This window comes from Amaranthus tricolor, chromosome 1 (genome assembly GCF_026212465.1).
Source record: "Amaranthus tricolor cultivar Red isolate AtriRed21 chromosome 1, ASM2621246v1, whole genome shotgun sequence".
Lineage (NCBI taxonomy): Eukaryota > Viridiplantae > Streptophyta > Magnoliopsida > Caryophyllales > Amaranthaceae > Amaranthus > Amaranthus tricolor.
Window position 1 is genome coordinate 15460906 of NC_080047.1, and position 22832 is coordinate 15483737.

Sequence of the window (22832 nt, forward strand, 5' to 3'; positions counted from 1 at the left end):
TAGAATATCCTAAAATCTTATTTGACTAACAAAAAACGGAGGGGATGAATTTGAAAGGGAGGGGTTAGAAGGGAAGACAAAAACAAACTTTAATACATGTCTCCGGGAGAAAACACTCATTTTGTTCTATTTTTCCTTTCCTTCCCTTCTAGTCAAGATGTACGCTCTCGTTTCTTATCCTTCCCTTTAAAAAATAATAAAAAATAGCAAAGTCATATCAATCTCTTCCAATTTTAGATTCTTTAATTTGTCAAACCCTTAATTTTAAGTACTTTCTACGTTCCAAAATACTTGCAACATTTGTTATATCACGCAGTTTAATATACTAATTCAATCCTTATTATGTCTAATTATGTAATAAAAAATTATAAAAATTTAATATTAATAATCTTTATAATAAGACGAATTAAACAAAAATTCACTTGACTATATTTTAACTTATAAATTAAAAATTAATCATAAATTTAGGTGACTATATTTTAAGTTATAATTAAATAAATAGTGCCATATATCCTATTACTAAGAGGAAGTATTTAGTAGTGAGTGATGAACTGGTCGTTTTGGTTTTTACCCCTTTGGAAGTTGTTGATTTTGAACTGTTAGTATCTCCCAAAGTCTCAATCCCACGTAAAACAGCAAGAAATCCAGCAGCTAATTGTCGAATCTTCGACATGGAGAGCAGCGACGAAGACGAAGATTTCTCATACCATGAAGGCATAATCCCACAATCTAAGATCAATTCTCTTTACCAATCCAACACTGAAAAGGTTTTCTCTCTTTTACAATTAAGCTTTATTCTCTTGTCTGATTCAACTGCTTTGTAGTTTCTACTCTCAATCAACTTAGTTCTTTTCTTCGGTTTTTCTAGTTGTTCACTTTTTCTAGCTTCACGCTGGATTTTTATGCCCATTTGGTCTGTATTGAACTGGTTGAGAACTTGCGTTAGGGCTTATTTTGAATAACACAACTATACGTTACTTTATACGGGCTAGAAATGGCGTAAACATTCCTATTTGCAAGACTGTGTGAGCTTGAACTTCCCTTTTGATTTTTCTATGGGTGTTGTATCGGGATGGTTGAGGTGCTCTATTATGAAAGCCCTTGTTTGAGTGAAAAAGACATTGTTGTAGAAGATGGTCTCACTGATAGACGTGTCTTATATGTGAGATTAAATAGTCCATTTATACATATTATGAAGAATATGAGCTAGGTTGTATCACCAAGAGACCTCTCTCACAAGAGTAGCTCCGGAAAAGAAACCGATGTTTCTACTGGTTTCAGGGTTTCAAGATTAGTGAAAGATAGAATGAATAATTTTGCTTGAACAAAACAAGAGTAGGAGAGAGTTTAATGGCGTAACTATATTTCATTGTATACAGCTTCAAATTCAAATGTGGGTTTTCTTACCTTTTTTTGAGACTTGAATTTAAGTATCACACTGGTTTTTTCTGCTAGGATGACTGCGTAAAGCCATTTTCTGTGCCTCTTGATTGGCTTTCTCTTTAAATAATCCCATTTTGCCGTTCTTTTAAAATGTTGAATACTTTTGAGTCTTTGACTATATTTCCAGCTTCATATGTTTTCATAACTTTTGGAGGAATTATTGAGTTCTTGTGAGTATTAGCAGTTGTGCAACTGATTTGCATTTATCACGATGTTAAAAAATCAGGAAATCAATTTAATGTGATAATAGGGTGTAGAGTACACTTCAATAATGACATAGAGTTGAGTTGGGAGTAGTGGTTCTGTATTCAATCTTGCATGAATTCAAATTGTTGTCAATCGTGTACAAGTCAAAAGAACATTGGGTTTGGGCCTTAACCTGGAGAGAGTATCTTTGGAAAAAAGAGAGAATTATTAGGAAAGGTTTCTTTGACTTGAATTTATTTGCTTATTATTTGAATATTTGATGAGGTGTTGTGCTTTCCCTTGGCTGGTTATCTCTTATTGTCTAGTTGGATAGAAAGTTTCAGTTACACTACATAACTTTCTTAATGCTTTTTTTTTTTTTTTACACTACACAATGGAAGTTAGATATCTCTTTTAAAGATTACATAAATGTTAATGAGACTAAAATGAAATTGTAGAGTTTATTGATGTAATGGGAGGAAACAAGTTATACAAGCTTTTGAGAGGCTTGCACTCTCCTAGGACATGGGTATAAAATTCCCTCTAAAAATTAAATACAATTTCTTGATACCTTTTTCATTTCCTTCTATCTTATTTATACTAATAAGCTCTATAACCAACTAATGTTAAAATATCCATGATACCCTCATATCTAATATATCACACAATCTTTTTGATAATCATGCATTTTGTTTCTACCATCTTTATGCCCTCTTGTAGAGCTACAAGCTCTTCGATCTTAAACTTGAATGGTTGATCCCAATTGATGAAGGGCATCCATGTGTTCTTTTATTCTAGTCTACATAAACCCTTATCTCAAATGTAGGTTATTTTATTGGTGTATGCTAAGAAAGGGAATCTTGTATTTTCTTGATTTTGTTGGCTCAAAATATTGTTACTATTTCCCTTCGAAGAAATTTGAATAAGTTAATCCTCTTATGTCACAGGTTGGGTATATTTAATTGGTTGAAATTCCCTTTTCCACATGTTGCTCATGCTTCTCATCTTACTGCTTGCTTGGACCTCAATCCCCTTGAAAATTTTGATTCCTAGGAATTAGCCGAATAAAGTTGTGTCTAGTTGGCCATTAGAAGTTGAAGCACAGGAAATGTAACATACCAGGAAAATTGCAATTCTCATGGGAACTTACCAAGGGGGTTTGCAAGTTCCTTATCAGTTTCTAAGGAAATATAAATTCCAATGGGTTACCACTTATCACACATACTAAGGTATTTCCCAAAAAATTGACAAGGGTCATAAGTTCTACGAAATGCAACTTCATATGAGAATTTATGAGTAAACCAAACAAGCTCTTAGAAAAGACTTCAATTGTTGAAACATACGGTAAATATTGGAACTTTGGGAAACTTTTTTTAGAGGTTAAAGGCCTAATGTAATTGTCTTATGTAGTCATGCTTTTGGCCATTTTGGGTGTATTATTTGCACTCATTTTTTTTGAAATCATGTGCCTTAACTAGAATCTTATGTCATTAAATATCTTGACTTACTACTTTTTTTTCCTTTTAAGTAACGAGTTTCTTTATCATTCTTGCATATGAATTGCCAAAGGGAATCAGAAAACTATGTTGTGAGCTGCTGGATCTGAAGGATTCAGTGGAGAATTTATGTGGAAATACAAGGGCAAAATACTTGGCCTTCCTAAGGTATTATTGAACCAAATTCAAATATTTTGGTTTACATCAATAAATATGTTTTATAGAAACTTTGTACTTTTGTATTCACTTCTCAAATGTTAAATTGCATATATGACAATAGGTAACGACATGCATCCTTTGAGAAAAGTTGATGATGTAGTTAGTAACTTGTTGATTAAAAGTGCTCTTTATTTTTAAGAATGGATGGATATTATGGATCGTGACTTGTCTCTTGTGGAACTCCTTTGGATCTTTTTTCTTTAAGTTGAAACTTCTAAAGATGTATATGTGGCCTACATATTAGGTTGGATTGTATCATTCAGCGAGCCACATCAACCTTTTCAGTACTTTTTCCATGGGTCTTGCTTAGTATCCCTCACTCACAAAGATATTTAGGACTATAACACCTAATAAAATTTCAATGATAATGTGGTTGGTCTTAGTATGACGGATGTGGTCAGTTAAGTAAATTGATCTAGGAGTGCAACATCCTTGGAATGAGGAAACTTGGTAATTGAATGAGCTCTAATCTAATATATTGATCTAGTTGCTTATTGGCTTAGTGAGAGCGATTATATTTTGATTGTAAGGTTTCCTTAACCGATCACCACTAATGCACCCTCAAATGTAGAGGTTTTCGGTTATATAAATAGCTTCACTTTCCTAGTACGTTGTGTGATTGCTGTTAATGCGGCATATTTTGCAGTTGTCTTGGTTTGTATTTACATTGCTGTTAGCTCACTATTCGGAACAATATGGTGTCAATGCGGTGATGCAATCAATGTTTTGCACTATGGACCTATATAGAAATTGACTATTTTGATTTCCCATCTTTTGTGTGATTAGTGACAATAGGTGTTAAACAATGTTGGACAAAATTTATTCATGATTGATGTCTTTTCAATGCACAAGATGTTTCATTTCAAGAAAAAAAAAAAACCCTCACCTTTGTCATCAAATAGATTAAACTAAACTTGAAAACATATTTTTTTTATCAAGACCAGCCCATTGTGAGAACTAAAATCACTATTAGGCTAGAACCTTTATATGTGAATCAACATCAAAATATTAACGGTTGAACTTGAACATTAAGCTATGAGTGAAAAACCTTATGGTATAAAGTACTTAACCCTTTTAATTGGTGAGGAAAAAGTTCACTGTAATATGACAAGCTTCATCATTTAAAACTTACTGGTTTATTACCGAATTTCCTCTGGTCAGTTGTGCAAGAGGCGTTTGTTTACTTTGGTGTTTATAACCCATTGTGCACTATGTGCTATCTATATCAAAATTTCTTTTGGTTTTTCTGTTTAAATACTCATCGTTTTTTACATATTGCAAAGTGGTCTCTACTGTCTTTTACCCTTAAATTGGATGTTGAAGGATTAATCTATAATGTCTGATGTATGTGACAGATTATCTGAAGAAGTAATTGAAATGGAACATGAACTGACTGAGCTTAGAAAGCACATTTCTGCCCAAGGAATTCTTGTACAGGATCTAGAGAGTGGTGTATTTCATGAGTTAGATGAGTGGATAAAAGTTGTTGAACAAGATGCGCCTGAAATGCAATATGATGAGCTAGATGATCTGTTCTGTAAAGACACCTATGATGAGAAAAAAATATTCTTGGAAAAGATTGATCTCCTCTTGGCTGAGCACAAACTACAGGAAGCTCTTGAAGCTTTGGATGTGGAAGAAAAAAGCTCTCCGCATCTGAGAAGTGCTGGAGACACTTCATCAAATGTGTCCTATAAATCAGCTTTCTTGAAAAGGAAATCCATTCTTGAGGATCTGCTTGTTGGAATCAGTGGTCAATCTTCAATTGGCGGTGTTGAGCTGAAGCAGGCTTTATTTGGTCTGCTGAAACTTGGAAAAGGACCGTCAGCTCATCAGATACTACTCAAAAGATATGCTTCCCGACTCCGAAACAGATTTGAGGCTTTTATCCCTTCATGTTCCCTTTATCCAGAGACATACCCAGCTACTTTGTCCAAAATTTTGTTTTCATTTATCTTATTAGCTGCAAAAGAATCCCACTCAACATTTGGTGATGATCCTCTATATATAAACAAAGTGGTTCAATGGGCAGAGGGGGAAATTGAGTCTTTTTTGCGGTTAGTCAAGGAGCAGAGTCCTTCATCAGAAACTCTTACTGCACTGCGTGCAGCTAGTGTTTGTGTTGAGGCTAACCTCAAGAATTGTGTAATACTGGAAGAACAAGGCGTGAAGCTCTCTAAGTTACTTATGGTACTTTTGTTGCCTTATATGGAAGAAGTATTGGAGATGAACTTTAGAAGAGCCAGACGAGCGTTTTTGGACACTGCTGAAAATGATGGAAGTTCTATGCTATCTCCTCAGTTTTTGTCTCCTTTGTCAGTTTTTTCAGCCTCTTCAGATGCTGCTCTCATTAGAAGTGGAGTGAAGTTTGTAGTTATTGTCAAAGTAAGTTTTTTTTTCTCATACCTAGTTTGGCATCATAAGAAGCACCCGTAAATTTTAAAATTTTGAAACATGTCAATGAAATTTTTTTATTTAGTAATTTCGCTGGTGAGTTTATTTGCAAAGGGAAAGAGAACATTTCTCAAATTAAGTTATGATTAATTGAATGGATGCACATTACTTCTGTTTTTAGTTTCACCATTTTGGAGAGTGTTTGTTTAACTAAGTAACTTGCCCATGTACTTGAGTGGTTGTCAAGCGGACATTTTTGTCATTTAATGATAAAAAAATTTATCAAATAAAGTGATGCATTTATCTAGAAACTTAAAAGGAGTATGGTGCATTTTAAAAGAATGAAGGAAGAGAAAATCAATCAAAAAGCTAATGGCAGGTTGTTTTTTGCAAACACTTGTGGTTAAACAAATATTGGATGAGAGGATCATCTTTGTTTTTGGTCTGGTAACTCTAGTTATTTGAAATTTATGCATTCATCTTCTTGTTTGTCATCTATCTCTTCTATTCCTGTAGACTCTAGAATAATAGTTGTAGTCTAATATGTTTTTCCCCTTTTTCTTTCTACCTGTTACTAAATCTGAAGAAATTTTGAATCCGATTACATTTCAATCAACAATGGTGAACTTAGACTTCCTAGTAAGAATTGATGGATGAGTTAAGGGAATATTTAGTCTCTACCTATAGTTGATTTGTGTAGTCATTATTTTGCTTAGTTAGATTTGTGAAGTCATGCTATTAATTCATATATTACAAGGATAAAGATGGTAATTATTAAGGAGTACTGCAATTTTCAGTAAGGATGTCAAACCAGGAAACTTTATGTTATGTAACATGACTGCTAAAATTGTGAAAGTAGCTCCTCAAATTCGTATAAGGAGATAAAAGAAAGTATCTTGACTGGAAGATAATTGGAGCAAGCAATCTTCAGAAATTTCTACTATGTCTCATCCAATCGTTATGGTGTTAAGTATCCTGGTTCATCATTTCCAATATTATCTTGCGTCCAAAAGAATTGTATAAACTGTTACTTTTATTCCCACCAAAAACAGTATGAGCTACTAGATCTAAAAAATTATCATGTCTGCTGATTGGATGACATAATAGAGATTTCTCAAACAGGTGCTCTTTATGCAATTGCAGGAAATAATTGATCAGCTGACACCCTTGGCCATTCTGCAGTTTGGTGGTAATGTTTTGAGTAGAGTTTTGAAGTTATTTGATAACTATGTGGACCTTTTGATGAAAGCTTTACCTATGGTTTTGGAGGATGATGGTATTACAGAGCTAAAGGAGGATCTGCCCTTCAAAGCTGAGGCAGATTCACAGCAACTTGCTCTTTTAGGGGTTGCTAACACTGTTGCTGATGAACTTCTACCAATGGCATTGTCAAGAATTTGGAATGCTAAAATGGAAACTAATGATCCCAGTACTGGATCTCTTGAGAGCATCTTGTCTATAGGAGGTAATGTTGCTGAGTTCAAGGATTGGAGACGTCAGCTCCAGCTCTCTCTAGACAAGTTAAAGGATTATTTTTGCCAGCAGTATGTTTGTAACTTCATTTATACTAGAGAGGAGAAAGCAAAACTCGATGCCAGAATTTATGTTGATGTAGAAGGGGAGGTTTTACCTTGGGACTCAGATCCACTTCCTTCACTTCCATTCCAGGTAAAATCTTGCTACGATGAACTTATATATCTTCTCTTCTAGATATCATAATTTATGTTGAATGAGTAGCTAAATCTTGTATTCCTAATTGTACAGGCTGCATTTAAAAAATTTACTCACTATTGTTTTGCTTTCTGTGTCTGTTTCTTGCTCAGCTTAGGGGTTGCTGTAGTTTTATGATTCATCTCTTCTTCATATTCTTCAAAACTAATATCTAAAGTTTTGTTGAATTCATTATTATACGATAGTGTTGGAAACCTCAGTCGTATAGCAACTGACTTAAAATTGTCACAGGCTTTATTTGCTAGGCTACAACAATTAGCTATTGTTGCTGGGGATGTATTGCTCGGAAAACAGAAGCTTCAGAAAGTTGTGCTGGCAAGGCTGACTGAAGTGATAGTCATATGGCTGTCTAATGAACAGGAATTTTGGGTCGTATTAGAGGACGGGTCAGTGCCATTAAAGTCATCTGGATTGCAACAGGTACTAGAATTTTACTATTATTGTGATACCTGCAGGTCAAAAAATGACTTCTTGATATTGATTCAAGTATTTGTTTTTCATCCTCAAACACACTGCAGAAACAATCACCAGTCCTGATATGTTTTGGAATTTGTTAACTAAAACTTTTGAAGTTTTGGTTTTTGTGAACGATATACATTGAATTCTTATCTTAACTACGATTTATTAAGATGTAGTTACTTTGTAATTGCATATTGCAATCTTAATTACTATAGCCGAAAAACATTCACTAGGGTGGTTTGACCTGTTACCCAGACTCATATACCCATGTCAAAGTGTTCTACTTGGCTAATTTATGAAAAACTCCCAATACTTGGAACGAAATTGAAATGTTCGAGTGTCCTAGACATGACCAATTGTTAGGGAATCCTACACGGTTAATTGAGCGTAAGTGAAGAGATTGAGTAATAGAGGGTTTGACCATCACTAAACTGGTTAAAAGGTTCAAATTAAGGGAAAACACCCTTTATCAAATGAACTTTGGTGAACTAATTAATTTTTCATTCAACTCCATCCTCAACACCTGTTCAGCTGTTCTCACCCTTTCCACCACCATGGCTTTAATGCCTTCACTTTATTCTTCTTCTCTTTTGTTTTTCCCCTTGATTCCTTCACTCCATGACAAACCAACCTATCAAGCTATGAATTCAAGAAAACAAAATCTGCAACCACTTATTCTTTTTTTCTTAAATTCTTAGCCCTCTGATTAGCTCTTTCCCCTTGCCCTCACATCTGACTTTCTATGAGGAAAAATTGCCTAGTAATCCATATTCCATATGAAGTGGGAAAAATCAATATTTGCATGTGTTTATACTAGGCGAAGCAGATCATTATCTCAAATTTCCTATAAAGTGATCAACCCAAATGGGTAATCCCTTAAATTCAAGTGAAAAATTGTGTATGTCGGTCAAATTTGTTGCACAGCAGAAATACTAATGTGGAATCGTAACTTTAATAATTAATGATTAGGTACCCAACTTTTATTTGTTGGGCAGCCTTAGCTATCTGTTCTCTCATTAACTTCCTTATAACGAATTAATTTGTCCCCCACCTTTTACCTCAACCAGTCCTCACCCTCTCCACCACCACGATGCCATGAATGTTATGCCATTAATGCCATCACACCAACTAATTTGCTGATTAGGGTTAGAAACAAATGTCAATACATAGAAAAGCTCGGATAAAAGCAACAACTGGAGTTGAATGATACCAAAATCAGATTTTTTTTTACCAAGATTTAACCTTAACATCAGTCCAAAACTGGATTACAAGTAGTCAATTTACCATTATGTCTGATTGTTTTTGCCAGGTTAATAAATATGGTTGTAATTTTAAAGTTTATAAATCGTAGAAGTTTAGTTTGCAAACATAGCATTACTATGGTGTCATTAATTGACTCTATTTAGACTCCCACTTAGGGTTTAAGGAATGGATATACGTGGCCTTACTCTTTAATTGACATCCACAACTTTACATAATAAGTGTACATGATTTAGTACAGCATTTTACTATATTTGAAACTAAACAAGTATAATTCTTTGGTTCCATTGAGAATGCACCAAGGCTGTAATTAGATGGCAATATGGCATTAGTTTGCAAACAAATGCTTATAAATGCTAAATAGACATTTTGGAAACTTAAAAAATGGCTTTAATTAGCAAAACTTTCTTCTGTTGATCATTTGAAATTTCAAATCCTACTTTTTCTATCGTGGCAGTTGATTCTTGATATGCATTTTACCGTTGAAATCGCACGTTATGGAGGCTTTTTTTCGAGAAATGTGCTACAGCAAGCATCTGGAATTATTACTCGTGCAGTCAAAACCTTTTCTGCAAAAGGCATTGATCCGCAAAGGTATCCCACATACTTCTAAATATTGGTGGTCTAATAATAGATGTCGGATTTATGCTGCTTTCTTATGGTTCTATGTTTTTGTAGCTCACTTCCTGAGGATGAATGGTTCTCCGAGGCCGCCAAGGTTGCTATAACAAAACTTTTACATGCAGCTTCTGGATCAGAAGCGGAAGAAGCAGAAGACGAATCTGTGTTACTTCATCAAGAACCAATCGTATTTCTTCATCAAGAACATATCGTGTCAGATTCGGATGACTCAATTTCCTGTCCGTCAACCACAGATTCCTTTCATTCATTTGTGTCAGCAGAAATGGGTGATCCAGACAGCCCTTCACATAGTTTTTGATTCTGTGAGCTGAAATTTCGCCTGAAAAATGTATCTTTACGCTCGCAATTGGAGTGGTGAGGGCTGTGTGTCCTTGGACTAAACGAAGCTGTGTATGTTGTATCATTATACGCTTCTCAGTAGTAAAATATGTCGATATTAGTTGGTACTCTTTCGAATTAATTGATGACTTGCGAACGCTACTTTTATAAGCATATATGATTTTATAGGGTCACATACAATCCAAACTCGACTGGTCATATTGATTCCTCAAAGTCACAACATCTTGGTTATCAGACAACTTTTCACTCTACTCTTCGAATCCTTGCTCAAATCAAGGGATTCGTCTGTTGCTAGTAATGTTTCTTTTTCCTCTCCATTGCCGAGGCTAGTGCCCGTTTGCTTCAATGTACCGAACAGGCGAACTCTACTCCATTCAAAGAAAGAGCTTCTTTCACAAAAATAAGTGTGTTTTATGGTGTTATATCATACATTAACATTTTTCTATTAGTTTTTCGGATTTCAATAGATTTCATATGCGTTAATAGTTTTTATATTGAAAAACTGAAATCACAACCTGGATCAAATCTGAAAATTTTAAATCTAACTTCATTATACCAAACACTAATGATTCATTCGGTAATCGGTACTAAGTAGTGCGAACAGTAATCGAAAGTTAATGTAATTTTAGTAGGAATGTCTCTTGACAAGTTTAATAGTCATGGTTATGCTCTAATAATTTCATTTTCTTTACAAAATTCATTCTATACGTTATCATATTTAAACATGTGGTATTAGGTGGTAATGAAAAATGATGAAAAAAACTCTTTTATGACCAAACTTTCATTACCATGAGATAAATATCATAAAAATTAAACACTACGAATCATTCTTATTTCCACCATTTAATATTGATTACCAAAACTGTAAAGATTGTATAAAACTTCTAATAAATTGAATCAAATGACAATAATTTTTCGGATTTCAAAAGATTTCATATTTATATGGATTGGTCATACTCCCTCCACCTCTTTCAAACGCTAAGTTTCACTTTGATAATTGGTTTAGAGTGGCGAATTTAAGGACACAAAGCATATCATTTGGACCCAATGTTAATAATTAATTAAGTTTAAATGTTTGCAAATCTTCAATTAAAACATTTGGTTGAATGTTAAGTTGAGAATTAGAGAGTTGGAAGAATGAATCAAAGCATTGCCTAGCTTTATAGGAGTTTGTTTTCGTTAATTCTTTGCAATATTTTTTTTGTGAATTTTGTATTGGTTGGTCTTAGCTTGTGAGCCAAATCAACTTTGTAAGAATATGCTACTCAAAACCCTAATTAAAACTCAATTTCGTGTTGTAGTCGCTATAATCTGAAAATTGTCTCTTGAACTCCATGCTTGATGCTTGAGACTCGGGAATTCATATCCAACATAACCCAAACAGAATATGTCGCAACAACAAATTCCCTCCACCCAACAAATAAAACAAAAGTTAAAACAAAAACAAATAGGAAAAAGAACACCGGAAACGAAGGAAAATATTAACTGATACTAATGATCCGATTTCGAGAAAATACAGAAATAACAATCCCAAATACATTGTGATTAGCGACCAAAATGCGTCACTTAAATTGTGGCCACAGAAACTGAATAAATGGGAACGTTAACATTCAATGAATAGCAAAATAGGCAAAGCAATGCCAATAACTTCAAGCCCTCTTCTTCCTTGGTGCAATGACACGCTTTGCGCTACCTTCGGTCTTGCATGATGATGGGAGCAAGCCTCGTAGGACTGCTAGCAACCCTAAGCCCAAGAATGGGTAGTACACCATCTTCAATGTATCTGAAGCTTTGCCAGAATTGATTAATTCCGAGAGTATTGCCGCCTAAAATGTCCAGTAACAATCAAGTTTCAGCAATTAAATCCTTGGTCATACAATCATAAGTTATCAATATTGAACAATTTTAAGCTTAGTAAAATACAAGTTTTCATCAGAATTTCATAAGCTTAGGATAAAGATACATCCAGCAGAAGTGGGGTGAATTCTCTTAAAAAGTTATAAAAGAACACATCACTAAAAATACTAGAATTCATAACGTAACATTATGCAAGACATACCCCTTTGGAAAAACTACGATGTAATGGTTATCTTAATCTGCACTTAATCTAACATTGAAAATATGATTTGTCTTGGGTTCAACCTTTTCTTAGGATGTTCAAACAATCGATTTTGCGGAGAAACCATGGGGATGCTAGGAAAAGAAACAAAGATATTTTTTTATATCATAACAAAAGTTGAAAGGATTGCACTCGCATTTTACACATTGACCTTGTTATAGACCTTTTAAGAAGAAAATAGTTTGGACTGTGCAGCATTCCATCCAAGTAAATTCTATTCTGAAACAAGAATGTTGTCTATTTGGTTTTCAATATGGCATGAAAAATTGAAATTTGTCCGACCATATGATAATAGATACTCTCTCTGCCCCTCTCATTTTGCACCATTTTTCATTTTAATTTGTACAATGGTCCCACTCTCCTTTTAATCTCATCCACAAACTTTTATTCTCTCTCCATCTTACCCCTCATTTTTATACTCCACTTGTTTTTCATCTTATTCTCCAATTCCATTTTCCATTCTACTAAATTTCACCCATTTTACACTAGGTGCAAAATGAGAGTGATGGAGGCAATATAAATAGATGATGCGAATATATGTTGATATCATTGGAATTAATTTTGTTAGTGGTAGAATAGAACAAGAAAATAATACTAGTATTATATAGGACCGAATAATTTTGTTAGCATTGATTCATCACGCTGACTGATTTCATTTCATGTAGCCAGTCCCATAATTGGCAATAAGGCTTTGGCATTGTTATAATTCGTTTTTATAAACTTTACGATAAATAATGTTTTCAAGAAGAAGCTCATGTGGTTTGTATCAAGATGTAAGCAAAAGAATTCAAACAAAGTGAAAATGAATTCATACAAAGTGAGCGCACCAAAACACACCACATATGACATATTAAGCTTAAGGTCCAATTTTGACAAACCTCAGATGTAACTATAGAAGTACATAGATCTCCTCAACAACTGAGAAGTGTAATGATACTAGAACTCAAACCAATCTACCAACTTATGTTAGGAATTTTTTTTGTTATAAATGCAGAACTTGAACCAATCAAACCCATATAGGAAAGTTAACAATATGTCTGTGTTAGGAACTTAGACGTGTTGATCTAAATAACACAAAATACAAATGAAGCATAACAGGTGCAAATACATTATAGTACACAACAATAACTTAATGTAAACTCAATGAAAATTATCTCGTAATAGGACCTTTCAATGAAACCTTGTTTTGTAGGACAATTTATGGCCAAGCTGACTTTTTTTAATGAAAATCATCCTTATGTGACTTATCTATCCTAAGACCACAAACAAAATACTTAATTTTACAATCAGATCCATCAAATTCGAAAGCAAATGTATAGAGCAGAGGTACATATTGATCCATAGATAATGAGTACCTTTTCAAACCAAATGAATGTCTAAATCAATGACATCAAGAGTTATTGCCTAAGTTCCATTATATACTTTATTCAACCTGAAGAAGATCAAGAAAAACCCTTTCTTCCCCCTTTCATCTACATGGATATTGTAGCTCCATTTTCACTTTCCTTTATTTCTTCCTCTATTATTTTAGCAAATTTTATTACCGATTTCATCTGGTTTTTGAGACTTATCTAATCTTCAGAATGAAATAATTAAATCAATAATATTCTATTACCCCAATACCATTAATAACTCCCATCTAGGCACAGTATGAGATTGAATAAGCAATTTTACTCTTGTGAGTAAAAAGAGAGATTGTTTGCACCAAACATTATTATTTAATCATTTTGATATCATCATATACCATCATACCTGATACCGGTGCATGCTACTCATAGAAATTATAATTTAATCATTTTAATATACCCCATTTTAATCAATAACACAACAACTATGTCAAAAACATTTATTTCAAAAGATTGGGGTCGACAATTCTAATGCACGTGCAATAACAAAAATAGCAATCATAACAACAATGACAAAAAGAAGTAGTCCATTATCATCCAATAATAAGGATATCAATAAAACAACTATGACAAAAACAAGAACATGAGTCACATCAACAAGAAGATAACCAAAATTACCATGGATGTGGTGACAGAAGCGCCATAGATCAAGCAGGTAGAGCCAAACCAAGGCTTGGAAGAAATAAGAGCAAAAAGATTAAGAATGGATAGAGGCCAAAGAACCAAAAACTCCATCCAAACAAGACCAACAAAGAAATGTGGCTTCTCAACCACTAAATAATCTCCATACTCATTACTATACCACGAATTAAGATTTACCAAAGCCTCAGGATAATACTCCTGAGGCAAACAATTCTGGGCATCAAACAATGGAATCACCACTGACATTAGAAGAAAGAACAGTAATAACACTGCATCTATGAGTTTCAATACACACCCCATTTTCTTCTTCTGGCTTTTCTTTAGGGTTTGTAAATGATATAAGAATTGAATCGTTTTGTGGGATCCGAGATTGATTGGGATGCTGTAAGAGTGATGGGAATGCGTGATGGGTAGAATTTATAGGAAATTGACTTGAATGATCTGGATCTGAGATGAACAATTGGTAATGGGTTGTTTATGCTTAAGGGTTAAGGGTTAACAAGTTGAACATTATTTAGATTATAGTATTTCAAATTCAAATCCTAATAATATAACTAGATGGAAGCCATGTATTTTAGATTCCATGTTTTTGGTAGTGCTTCTAACGTGGACATTCAAGTGCTTATGGTTTTTGAAAAATACTACCTCCTATTCAGTTGAATTGTCCTATTTTTTTGGCACTATTCACTTATCACTCTTAATTTGTATTTTACTCTTAATCTATAAGTTAAAACATAGTCATATGGGATCTTGTTTGATTCGTCTCAATACAAGGATTATTAATATCAACTTTTTATAATTTTTAATTAAGCATAATTTGAGATATTAAGAGTTAAAATGTTGCCTCGGCAAGTGTGAAAAGTCAAATGGGACAGTTCAGCTGAATAGGAGGGAGTAAAAAACATTTGTTTACATTTAATTTATGGTTTTGTATTTATAATTTGGAAAAATAGTACGTCATTTTTTAATGTTTTTCTCATTTGGAATATTCCACCATCTTAAGGAGAGAGAAAGTTAATTAATGTTTTTAACACATATTTAGAAGATAAAATATATCCATGTAAGATCTCATTAATTCGTCTTAATGTATACTTTTTTATTATGTATTTTTTATAATTTTTTATTATGTGTATTTAGAGATATTGAGATTTAAAATTTACATTGAAATCTGTGCAAAAAGTAAATGAGAAGAACAAAAAGAAACAGAGAAAGTACTAAATAATCTAACTTATTAGTCATTCTTTGTTAATAATCTCAACTTTTGAAAAATTTTAAATAATTCAACTTTTACATATCTTTTGTTGCCTATGGACTTTTGTTTCAAAGAACCAATAAATTCCTTTTCCTTTTAACTTATTTAAATATCCTTTATATTTCTAATTAAAGAATCTCTTTGACGTTTATTAAAGTCCCCATTTATTTCTTCCTCTTGTTCTTCATTTCTAATTCAACTCACAATCAAAATCCTATCTTTTTCAATTTCACTCTCTCTCAATTATGAATTTCCAAGTTCAATCTTCATTGCAATTAGGATTTGACAAACGTTGTTGAAGTCCAGAAAAAGATCAATTAGAATTTATACCTTTTAAAATTATCAAAATTTTTACTAAATTTAAAAAGTAAATGTTTTTTTTTTTCTCTTTCTATCTAAAGTTTCGGGGTTGAATATGGTATTACTCCATGAAAGAAATCTTATAAAGAAGGAGGAGGATGACGTGTTGAATGTAATAACTAGTAGTAACTTGGAATAGTCGGTCTATTATTTTGAGTGGTAGTACTTTTGTAAGATTCTTTCACATGGTGGCATCCAGTTTATGCACCATCTAACTGCCGTAGCATTTTCCGTTAAATTCTTGTTAATTTTTGTTTAATTCATTATTTTGTAAGATTTTTCCATATGATAGCATCCATATTTTGCTCCCAAATGTTTAATTCTCCATTTTAACTTTTAATTCACCGATTAATTTATCAACGCCCTTAAATGTTGTAACAATTTTATTTTCATTCGAATTATTGGCATTATAAAGTTCAAAAGGTGCATCACAAACACTGATAAATAATTCAAAAGGCGCATTTTATAAGCTAAAAAGGTGCATTTCAATAGTTCAAAAGGTGCATTCCAAGCACTAGCTAATACATATCTACTTAATTGTTACAACATTTAAGGGCGTTGATAATTTAATCGGTGAATTAAAAGTTAAAATGGTGAATTAAACATTTGAGAGCAAAAAATTGGATGTTACCATGTGAAAAAATTTTACAAAATGATGAATTAAATAAAAATTAACAAGAACTTAACGGAAAATGCTACGACAGTTAGATAGTGCATAAACTACATGGTACCATGTGGAAAAATTCAACAAAAGTGCTATCACTGGCGTTTTATGAAAACTGGATGCTACTATGTGAAATTTCCCTTTATTTTATTGTAACACCCTGTTAAAATATCAAAAAAAATATAATTATTTAATTTAATTAATTATATTTAATTAATTATTTGATTATTTAATTTAATTAGTTATTTGATTGTTTAATTATTTAAGTGGTACGCGCGTGTTATCGCGTAACAAGTTTATCGCATAACGGTTTTTCGTCTAACAATTAAACCGAACAATTAATTAATTAATTAAAAAAAAGAAAAAAAAAATTTTGGGAAGGGGAGCCGGTTGTGGCGTGGCTTTTGGGGAGTTTGTAACTCCTCCCTTAATAATAATTAAGGGGGTAATTATTTTAGGCATTAAGGAATGGAATTAAAGAGGTTAATTTAGCAAATAACCTTCAACTTTTGACTCACAAAAATCAGAAATTTTTCTTCATATTTGCTTCAAAATTTTCGGCCAAAGTGTAGTATTGAGAGGAAAAGTGAGGAAAATTCTTAAGTTGAGTTTTTGGGTGTTTAATTGTATTATTCAATCTTCAAACCTTGAAATTGTAAGTTTTGAAAATTTAATTCTTTAATCAAACTTTTGTTTTTATTTGAAATTAAAAAAATTATTGTTCTTAGTTTTATTAAAAAAAATTTAATTTGTTAGAAGGAATTGTGTTTATGGGTATGTTTTTTTTTTTTTTTTTTTTTTTTTTTTTTTTTTTTTTAGTTTTCATGATTTATGATTCTTAACAAAAATTTAATTTGTTAGAAGAATTATGTCATGAGCTATTTTATATAATTTTTTTCCATGATTAACAATCCTTTAACAAAATTTAATTTGTTAGAGGAATTTTTGGTCATGATGTTTTTATATAGTTCTATGATTTATAATTCTTTAACAAAAATCTTGATTTTTGTTAGAAGAATGACTAGTGGAAAAAAACGCATCTGCTGCGTGTCATTTGCTGCGATTTTTTATATACGCAGCAATAAATAGGAAAAAGAATTTAGAAAAAAAACCTATTAAATGTTGCGGTTTCTTCATTCCCCGCAGCAAATAAGCATTGAAGAACTCAAATGCTGCGGTTCTTTGTGAGACCGTAGCAAATAAGACACTCAAATGTTGCGGTTTTGTGATAAGCCCGCAACAAATAATCAATGAAGAAATCAAATGATGTGGTTCTTTGTATGACCGCAGCAATAGACTAATTTAAAATGGCGCCTTTTAACATATATTTTCATAAGAACCCTTCTGTTTCATAAACCACAAACGAACACACGCACGTAGTATTGCACAACGGTTCTTCTTCTCCAGACTTCAAACTTCAAACTTCTACTGTTCTTCTTGTTCATCATCAAACTTCAAACTTCGAATTTTCATAAACCCCCTACTTGTTCATCATCTGCTCGACTATTCTTCTTCTCCCACGACTTCTACTATTCATCATTCTTCAAAACCCTTTGAAACCAAAGGCATTTGGTCTTGTTCATCTTTAAAACTCACGAATTAAGGTATTATTCGTCTTTTTAAATTCTCAAACCTTCAAGTTTTTTGCAAGTTCATAACATACGAAATTAGGGCTAATTTTTTTTGTTTTTCTTTGTAGATTATTACATAACCCACGAAATCAAGGTAATTTTTATTTGTTTTGTAAATTTGCAAGTTTATATTTTTATTGTTTCACTTGTAATTTAGTAATTTAGTTAAAAATGAGGTTTGTTAATTATTTGCATATTTAGTAATTATTTGTGAATGTGGTTCGTGTGGTTTGTTAATTATTTGCATATTTTGTTAAAAATGTGGTTTGTTGTTATACTTATCTTTAATTATTAGAATTAGAATACTTATATATCTAAGGTTAAATGATTTAATTTTATTATTTATATCTTGAATATGATTTTATTTACAATGTAGTGCTTAATATTGAAGTAAGAAGTATATAATTAGAATATGTTTGGTTATATAGAATTAGAATGTGAAGTATATGAAGTATGAAGTATACAATGTTAATTATTCAAAGTATATATTTTTAGGGTTAAATATGTTTGTTATAAAGAAGTATATATGTTAAAAGTTGTGTATTAATTTTATTTTTGAATTAATTAATCACACTAATTAGGATGACAAAAGATCGTCCTTGGATTCATGGAAGCATTGAATCGTCAGAATTTATTGATGGCGTATTAGAATTTTGTAGTATTGCGGTTGAACATTAAGTTAGGACGGGGGGTGTTGGTTTTTATTGCCCATGTGTCACTTGTGGCAAAGTATCAAAGGTAGATAGTGTTAATATCCTTAGGGAGCACATACTTTGACATGGGTTTAGGCCTAAATATCATGTTTGGGTTTGGCATGGTGAGGAGGGAGTTTACAAAGAGAAAAGTGTTGTTGAGGACGTCAATAATGTGGCTGATGTCAATGAGGATGTAATAGATCATGTTGATGGGTATGAGACAGATGAAGAGAATGTAGATGAGGATATGGATCATGTTGATGAGATGATGGAGGGAGTCGAGGATGAGTTAGGAAAACATCCTCATGTTTTTGACTTGTTGACAAAGGCTTCTCAAAAGCCTTTGTACCCTGGATGTACAAAGTTCACCAAACTAACAGCAGTATTGACAATTTTCAACATTAAGTCAAAGTTCAATTAGAGTGACGCTAGTTTCACAATGTTATTAGAAGTGTTAAGTGAGATGCTTCCTGAGGGAAATGAACTTCCAAAGTCGACATATTATTCCAAAAAGCTCATGTGTCCTTTCGGCTTAGAGTACCAAAAGATTCATTTTTGTCCGAATGATTGTGTGTTGTATCGGAATGAAAACGAGAACTTAGAAGAATGTCCTAGGTGTGGGTTATCGCGCTACAAGCGTAAAGAGGCTTGGGATGCTAAAGGGCCCCCGGTTAAGGTATTGTGGTATCTTCCAATAATACCTAGATTCAAGCGCTTGTTTTCTATAAAGAAAGATGCGTTAAATTTGAGGTGGCATGCAGATAGGGTGAAGAAAGGTCACTTGCTCACACATCCATCTGATTCTCCGGAGTGGAAGAGTATTGATAGGTTGCATAAGACTTTTGGGGATGAGGTTCGTAATTTAAGGCTCGGGCTGTGTACGGACGGAATGAACTCATTCGGCAATCTTAGTTCTCAACATAGTACTTGGCCGGTACTGTTAGTGATCTATAATTTGCCACCTTGGTTGTGTATGAAGCGTAAGTACATTATGCTTTTGCTTCTTATCTCGGGTCCTAAACAACCTGACAATGACATAGATTTATATCTTGCACCTCTTGTTGAGGATTTGAGAAAGATGTGGGATGAAGGCGTTTCTGTGTTTGATGCATATGCTAATGAGGAGTTCACCTTGCGTGCAATGCTTTTATGCATCGTTAATGATTTTCTGGCATATGGCAACTTATCGGGGTAAAAGAACAAAGGGAAGAAATCATGCCCAATATGTATCGATGACATGGAATCCACGTGGATTCCTAAGTGCAACCACGTATTCATGCACCATCGAAAGTTCCTCCCACGAGATCACCAATATCGTAAGAAGAAGAAGATGTTCAATGGGGAGGTTGAGGACCGTGTAGCTCGTCGACCGTTGACCGGTTATGAAGTTTATGAACAGGTTAAGGGAGTTGAGACTGTATTTGGTAAAATAGGGCAAGTGCAAGGGGGTGAAGACCGATTATGGAAAAAAGAATCAATCTTTTGGAAGCTTCCATATTGGAGAGATCTACAGGTTAGGCATTGTCTTGACGTTATGCATATAGAGAAAAATGTATGCGATGCCATACTTGGGACTCTCATGAACATTCCGGGTAAGACAAAGGATGCTAGGGCCGTGCGAGATTGGTTCGAATGTAAGGGTCTTCGTCTGGAGTTGTGGGCACATGTTAAGGTGAGTAAGAAAAGAAATAGAGCTGATGAAGTTGGTGGCAGTAACAAGGGAAAGGGCGGTAAGAAGAAGATGAGTAATGACAAAGTTTATTTGCCTCCAGCTTGCTACACATTGTCCAAAGCAGAGAAGCGGACATTTTGTGAGTCTTTGTATGACATTAAGGTTCTGTCTGTGTACTCATCCAACATGAAGAGATTTGTGAGCCTAAATGGTGAGCTGATGTTGGGAAGCATGAAATCTCACGATTGCCATGTAATGATGCTAGTGTTCTTACCAATTGCAGTCTGTGGAATACTGCCAAAACATGTGAGATATGCTATTACTGTAACATTCAGGAAATTAATATTTTAAGACGAGTAAATTTAAGAGAATTATCAGTGCGAGAATGATCTTAAATACACATGACATAAAATATTCTCAATTTAATTTCTCTTCTTTTCCTTTTCTTTTAAAAGAATATAAATAAAAAAAAAAAAAAAAGAATAATAGAAACCAGTTTCATGCATTCCACTATTCATCATCTTCTTCATTTCTCCCCACTTCTCAAATCCCATTCCTTTCATGATTAAGCAAGAAATAAATCAAGAACTCGAAATCTCCCTCACCCCTACTAAAATTCTTCTCATTTTGCCATGGAAATCGACAGTTGACCCCATATTTGCCCTAAGATTCGAACCTAACAAAAACACAACCCTCCTCTAAATTCGATAGTCAGATTCAAATGTTAGGGTTCTTAATGTTCGAAATCCAAGCAACAACCATTTTCCTCCATAAACATATGAAATCGAGTACAATCTCCATGTCTTGCGTTTTCCTTTTGAAATTCGAACATAGCCTTCCCAATCCACCTTCCTCTGAGTTCGAATCATAAGGACAACAACCCGCAGCCCTTCTTCTGAAATTTCAAAATAAATTGTTGGTAATTTCGCTGATCTTGTTCGAAAACAACCCCCTCTTTTTCCCCTCCGTTCGCATCTGTTTCTGTCGAACAAGGGGTTGTACTGCAACCCTTCTTGGCAAAACAAACCCCATTTGTTAATTCCCTAATTGTTCTTGATGTTCCTTTGAAAGCAAACCTCCATGGATTCTAATTCTTTTTGGTAAGTTCACATCGGGTTGGTTCGACAACAGTAGGCAGCAGCCTTGCTGCGTTCTTTTGATTCGAAAATCAGCAGGCCAGGCAACAATGTTCCTTTGTGTTTCTAAACCGAAAATGCAAGGAGGTAACATCCTTTATTTATTTTGCTTAATCTACATTGATATATACATACCCATACTCTTCTTTCCTTATATAATGTTATTATTATATTACTTTAATTTCGTACCATCAAGAAAGAAACCTTTAGGAGAATGATGAACAATTTTGGTGTTTACATATATAGAAAGAGCGAATGATGATTGTTGGATAACCTTTAGGAGAATGTGAACAATTTTTGAGTATTGGATTATAAACTCTTTATGGCATATGGGTTGGACTATGTAAGAATAAAGTCTTGGTTACGCTACGGTCTTAGGAGGAGATGTAATAAAGTTATATGTTAGTATTAAGTATTGAACGCCTTTTGGTGATTATGTGTATTGTTATGCTTCAGGAGACGATTTCTCGGAGGAACCATTCTAGCTGATATTTGTGAATCGAACCCACCTCTTTGAAGCGTCGTCTTTGGTGAGTAGTAGCAGTCCCTTAAACGGTCTGATTAGACTACATTCTTGAAAATAAACTTTTTACTAAAGCTCTTTTGAAATTGAAAATTGTTGAGACAAATGTTGTTGTGAATGTTTATGCTGATATTATGATATGGTCAATAGATCGGGCTTGCGAGCTGGTCATTGAAGGAGTTGAGGAACATTGTTCCCTGCTCCCTGTTTTGAAGCGATTTGTCATTTAGATATTGACTAGCTTCACCGGAGAGCGACATAGCCTTAGAGCTATGGGGCACCTCTCAAACTAGACTCCTTGTGCGCACATAGATCTAAGGAACTGATGTTGCTTTTAAACCTATGATTTGAATTACTGTGTTTTGTTGTTTTGGATTGTTACTTCTCATTCAATTTAATCTGACCCTCTGTTGTTTCCATCTTTTAGTTTGATCACAGATCGGAACCGGTCGGAAACGATGGGTTAGCGGTGTTAAATAGCGTTCCAAGGATGTATATTGAGCTGAGCACGTAGGAATTTGTAGATTTGTATTAGGATTTTGGATAAATGTATATTAGATTTG

General features: G+C 33.5%; 2 protein-coding genes and 1 long non-coding RNA gene across 3 annotated transcripts in view; 2 read left to right on the forward strand and 1 right to left on the reverse strand.

Moving 5' to 3' along the window:
• The first annotated feature begins 536 nt into the window (after nt 1-536).
• On the forward strand, nt 537-10349 carry LOC130805647 (exocyst complex component EXO84C). Its single transcript, XM_057670433.1, has 7 exons — nt 537-767; nt 3199-3293; nt 4700-5729; nt 6882-7406; nt 7701-7889; nt 9646-9782; nt 9867-10349. The coding sequence occupies exons 1-7, from the start codon at nt 672-674 to the stop codon at nt 10126-10128; spliced, it is 2334 nt and encodes a 777-aa protein (XP_057526416.1). The 5' UTR covers nt 537-671; the 3' UTR covers nt 10129-10349.
• Nucleotides 10350-11639: 1290 nt separating this feature from the next.
• LOC130805653 (uncharacterized) lies at nt 11640-14932 on the reverse strand. Its single transcript, XM_057670437.1, has 2 exons — nt 14313-14932; nt 11640-11995 (listed from the first exon to the last, which is right to left on the reverse strand). Exons 1-2 carry the CDS (start codon nt 14634-14636, stop codon nt 11819-11821), a joined length of 501 nt encoding a protein of 166 aa, XP_057526420.1. The 5' UTR covers nt 14637-14932; the 3' UTR covers nt 11640-11818.
• Nucleotides 14933-21111: 6179 nt separating this feature from the next.
• The window catches only part of LOC130805657 (uncharacterized), a 3076-nt gene continuing 1355 nt past the window's right edge, over nt 21112-22832 (forward strand). The window contains exons 1-3 of the long non-coding RNA XR_009040213.1: nt 21112-21833; nt 22203-22276; nt 22697-22832. The exon at nt 22697-22832 is cut by the window's right edge and continues 1355 nt beyond it. This is a non-coding gene — a long non-coding RNA (uncharacterized LOC130805657). The remainder of the gene's footprint in view (nt 21834-22202; nt 22277-22696) is intronic.

Coding starts and splice junctions, on each gene's coding strand:
- LOC130805653 (XM_057670437.1), bottom strand. CDS start 14,636: ATGGGGTGTGTATTGAAACTCATAGATGCAGTGTTATTACTGTTCTTT. Junction 11,996..14,312: donor CTTCTGTCACCACATCCATG/GTAATTTTGGTT, acceptor TGGACATTTTAG/GCGGCAATACTCTCGGAATT.
- LOC130805647 (XM_057670433.1), top strand. CDS start 672: ATGGAGAGCAGCGACGAAGACGAAGATTTCTCATACCATGAAGGCATA. Junction 3,294..4,699: donor AAATACTTGGCCTTCCTAAG/GTATTATTGAAC, acceptor TGTATGTGACAG/ATTATCTGAAGAAGTAATTG. Junction 7,890..9,645: donor AGTCATCTGGATTGCAACAG/GTACTAGAATTT, acceptor CTATCGTGGCAG/TTGATTCTTGATATGCATTT.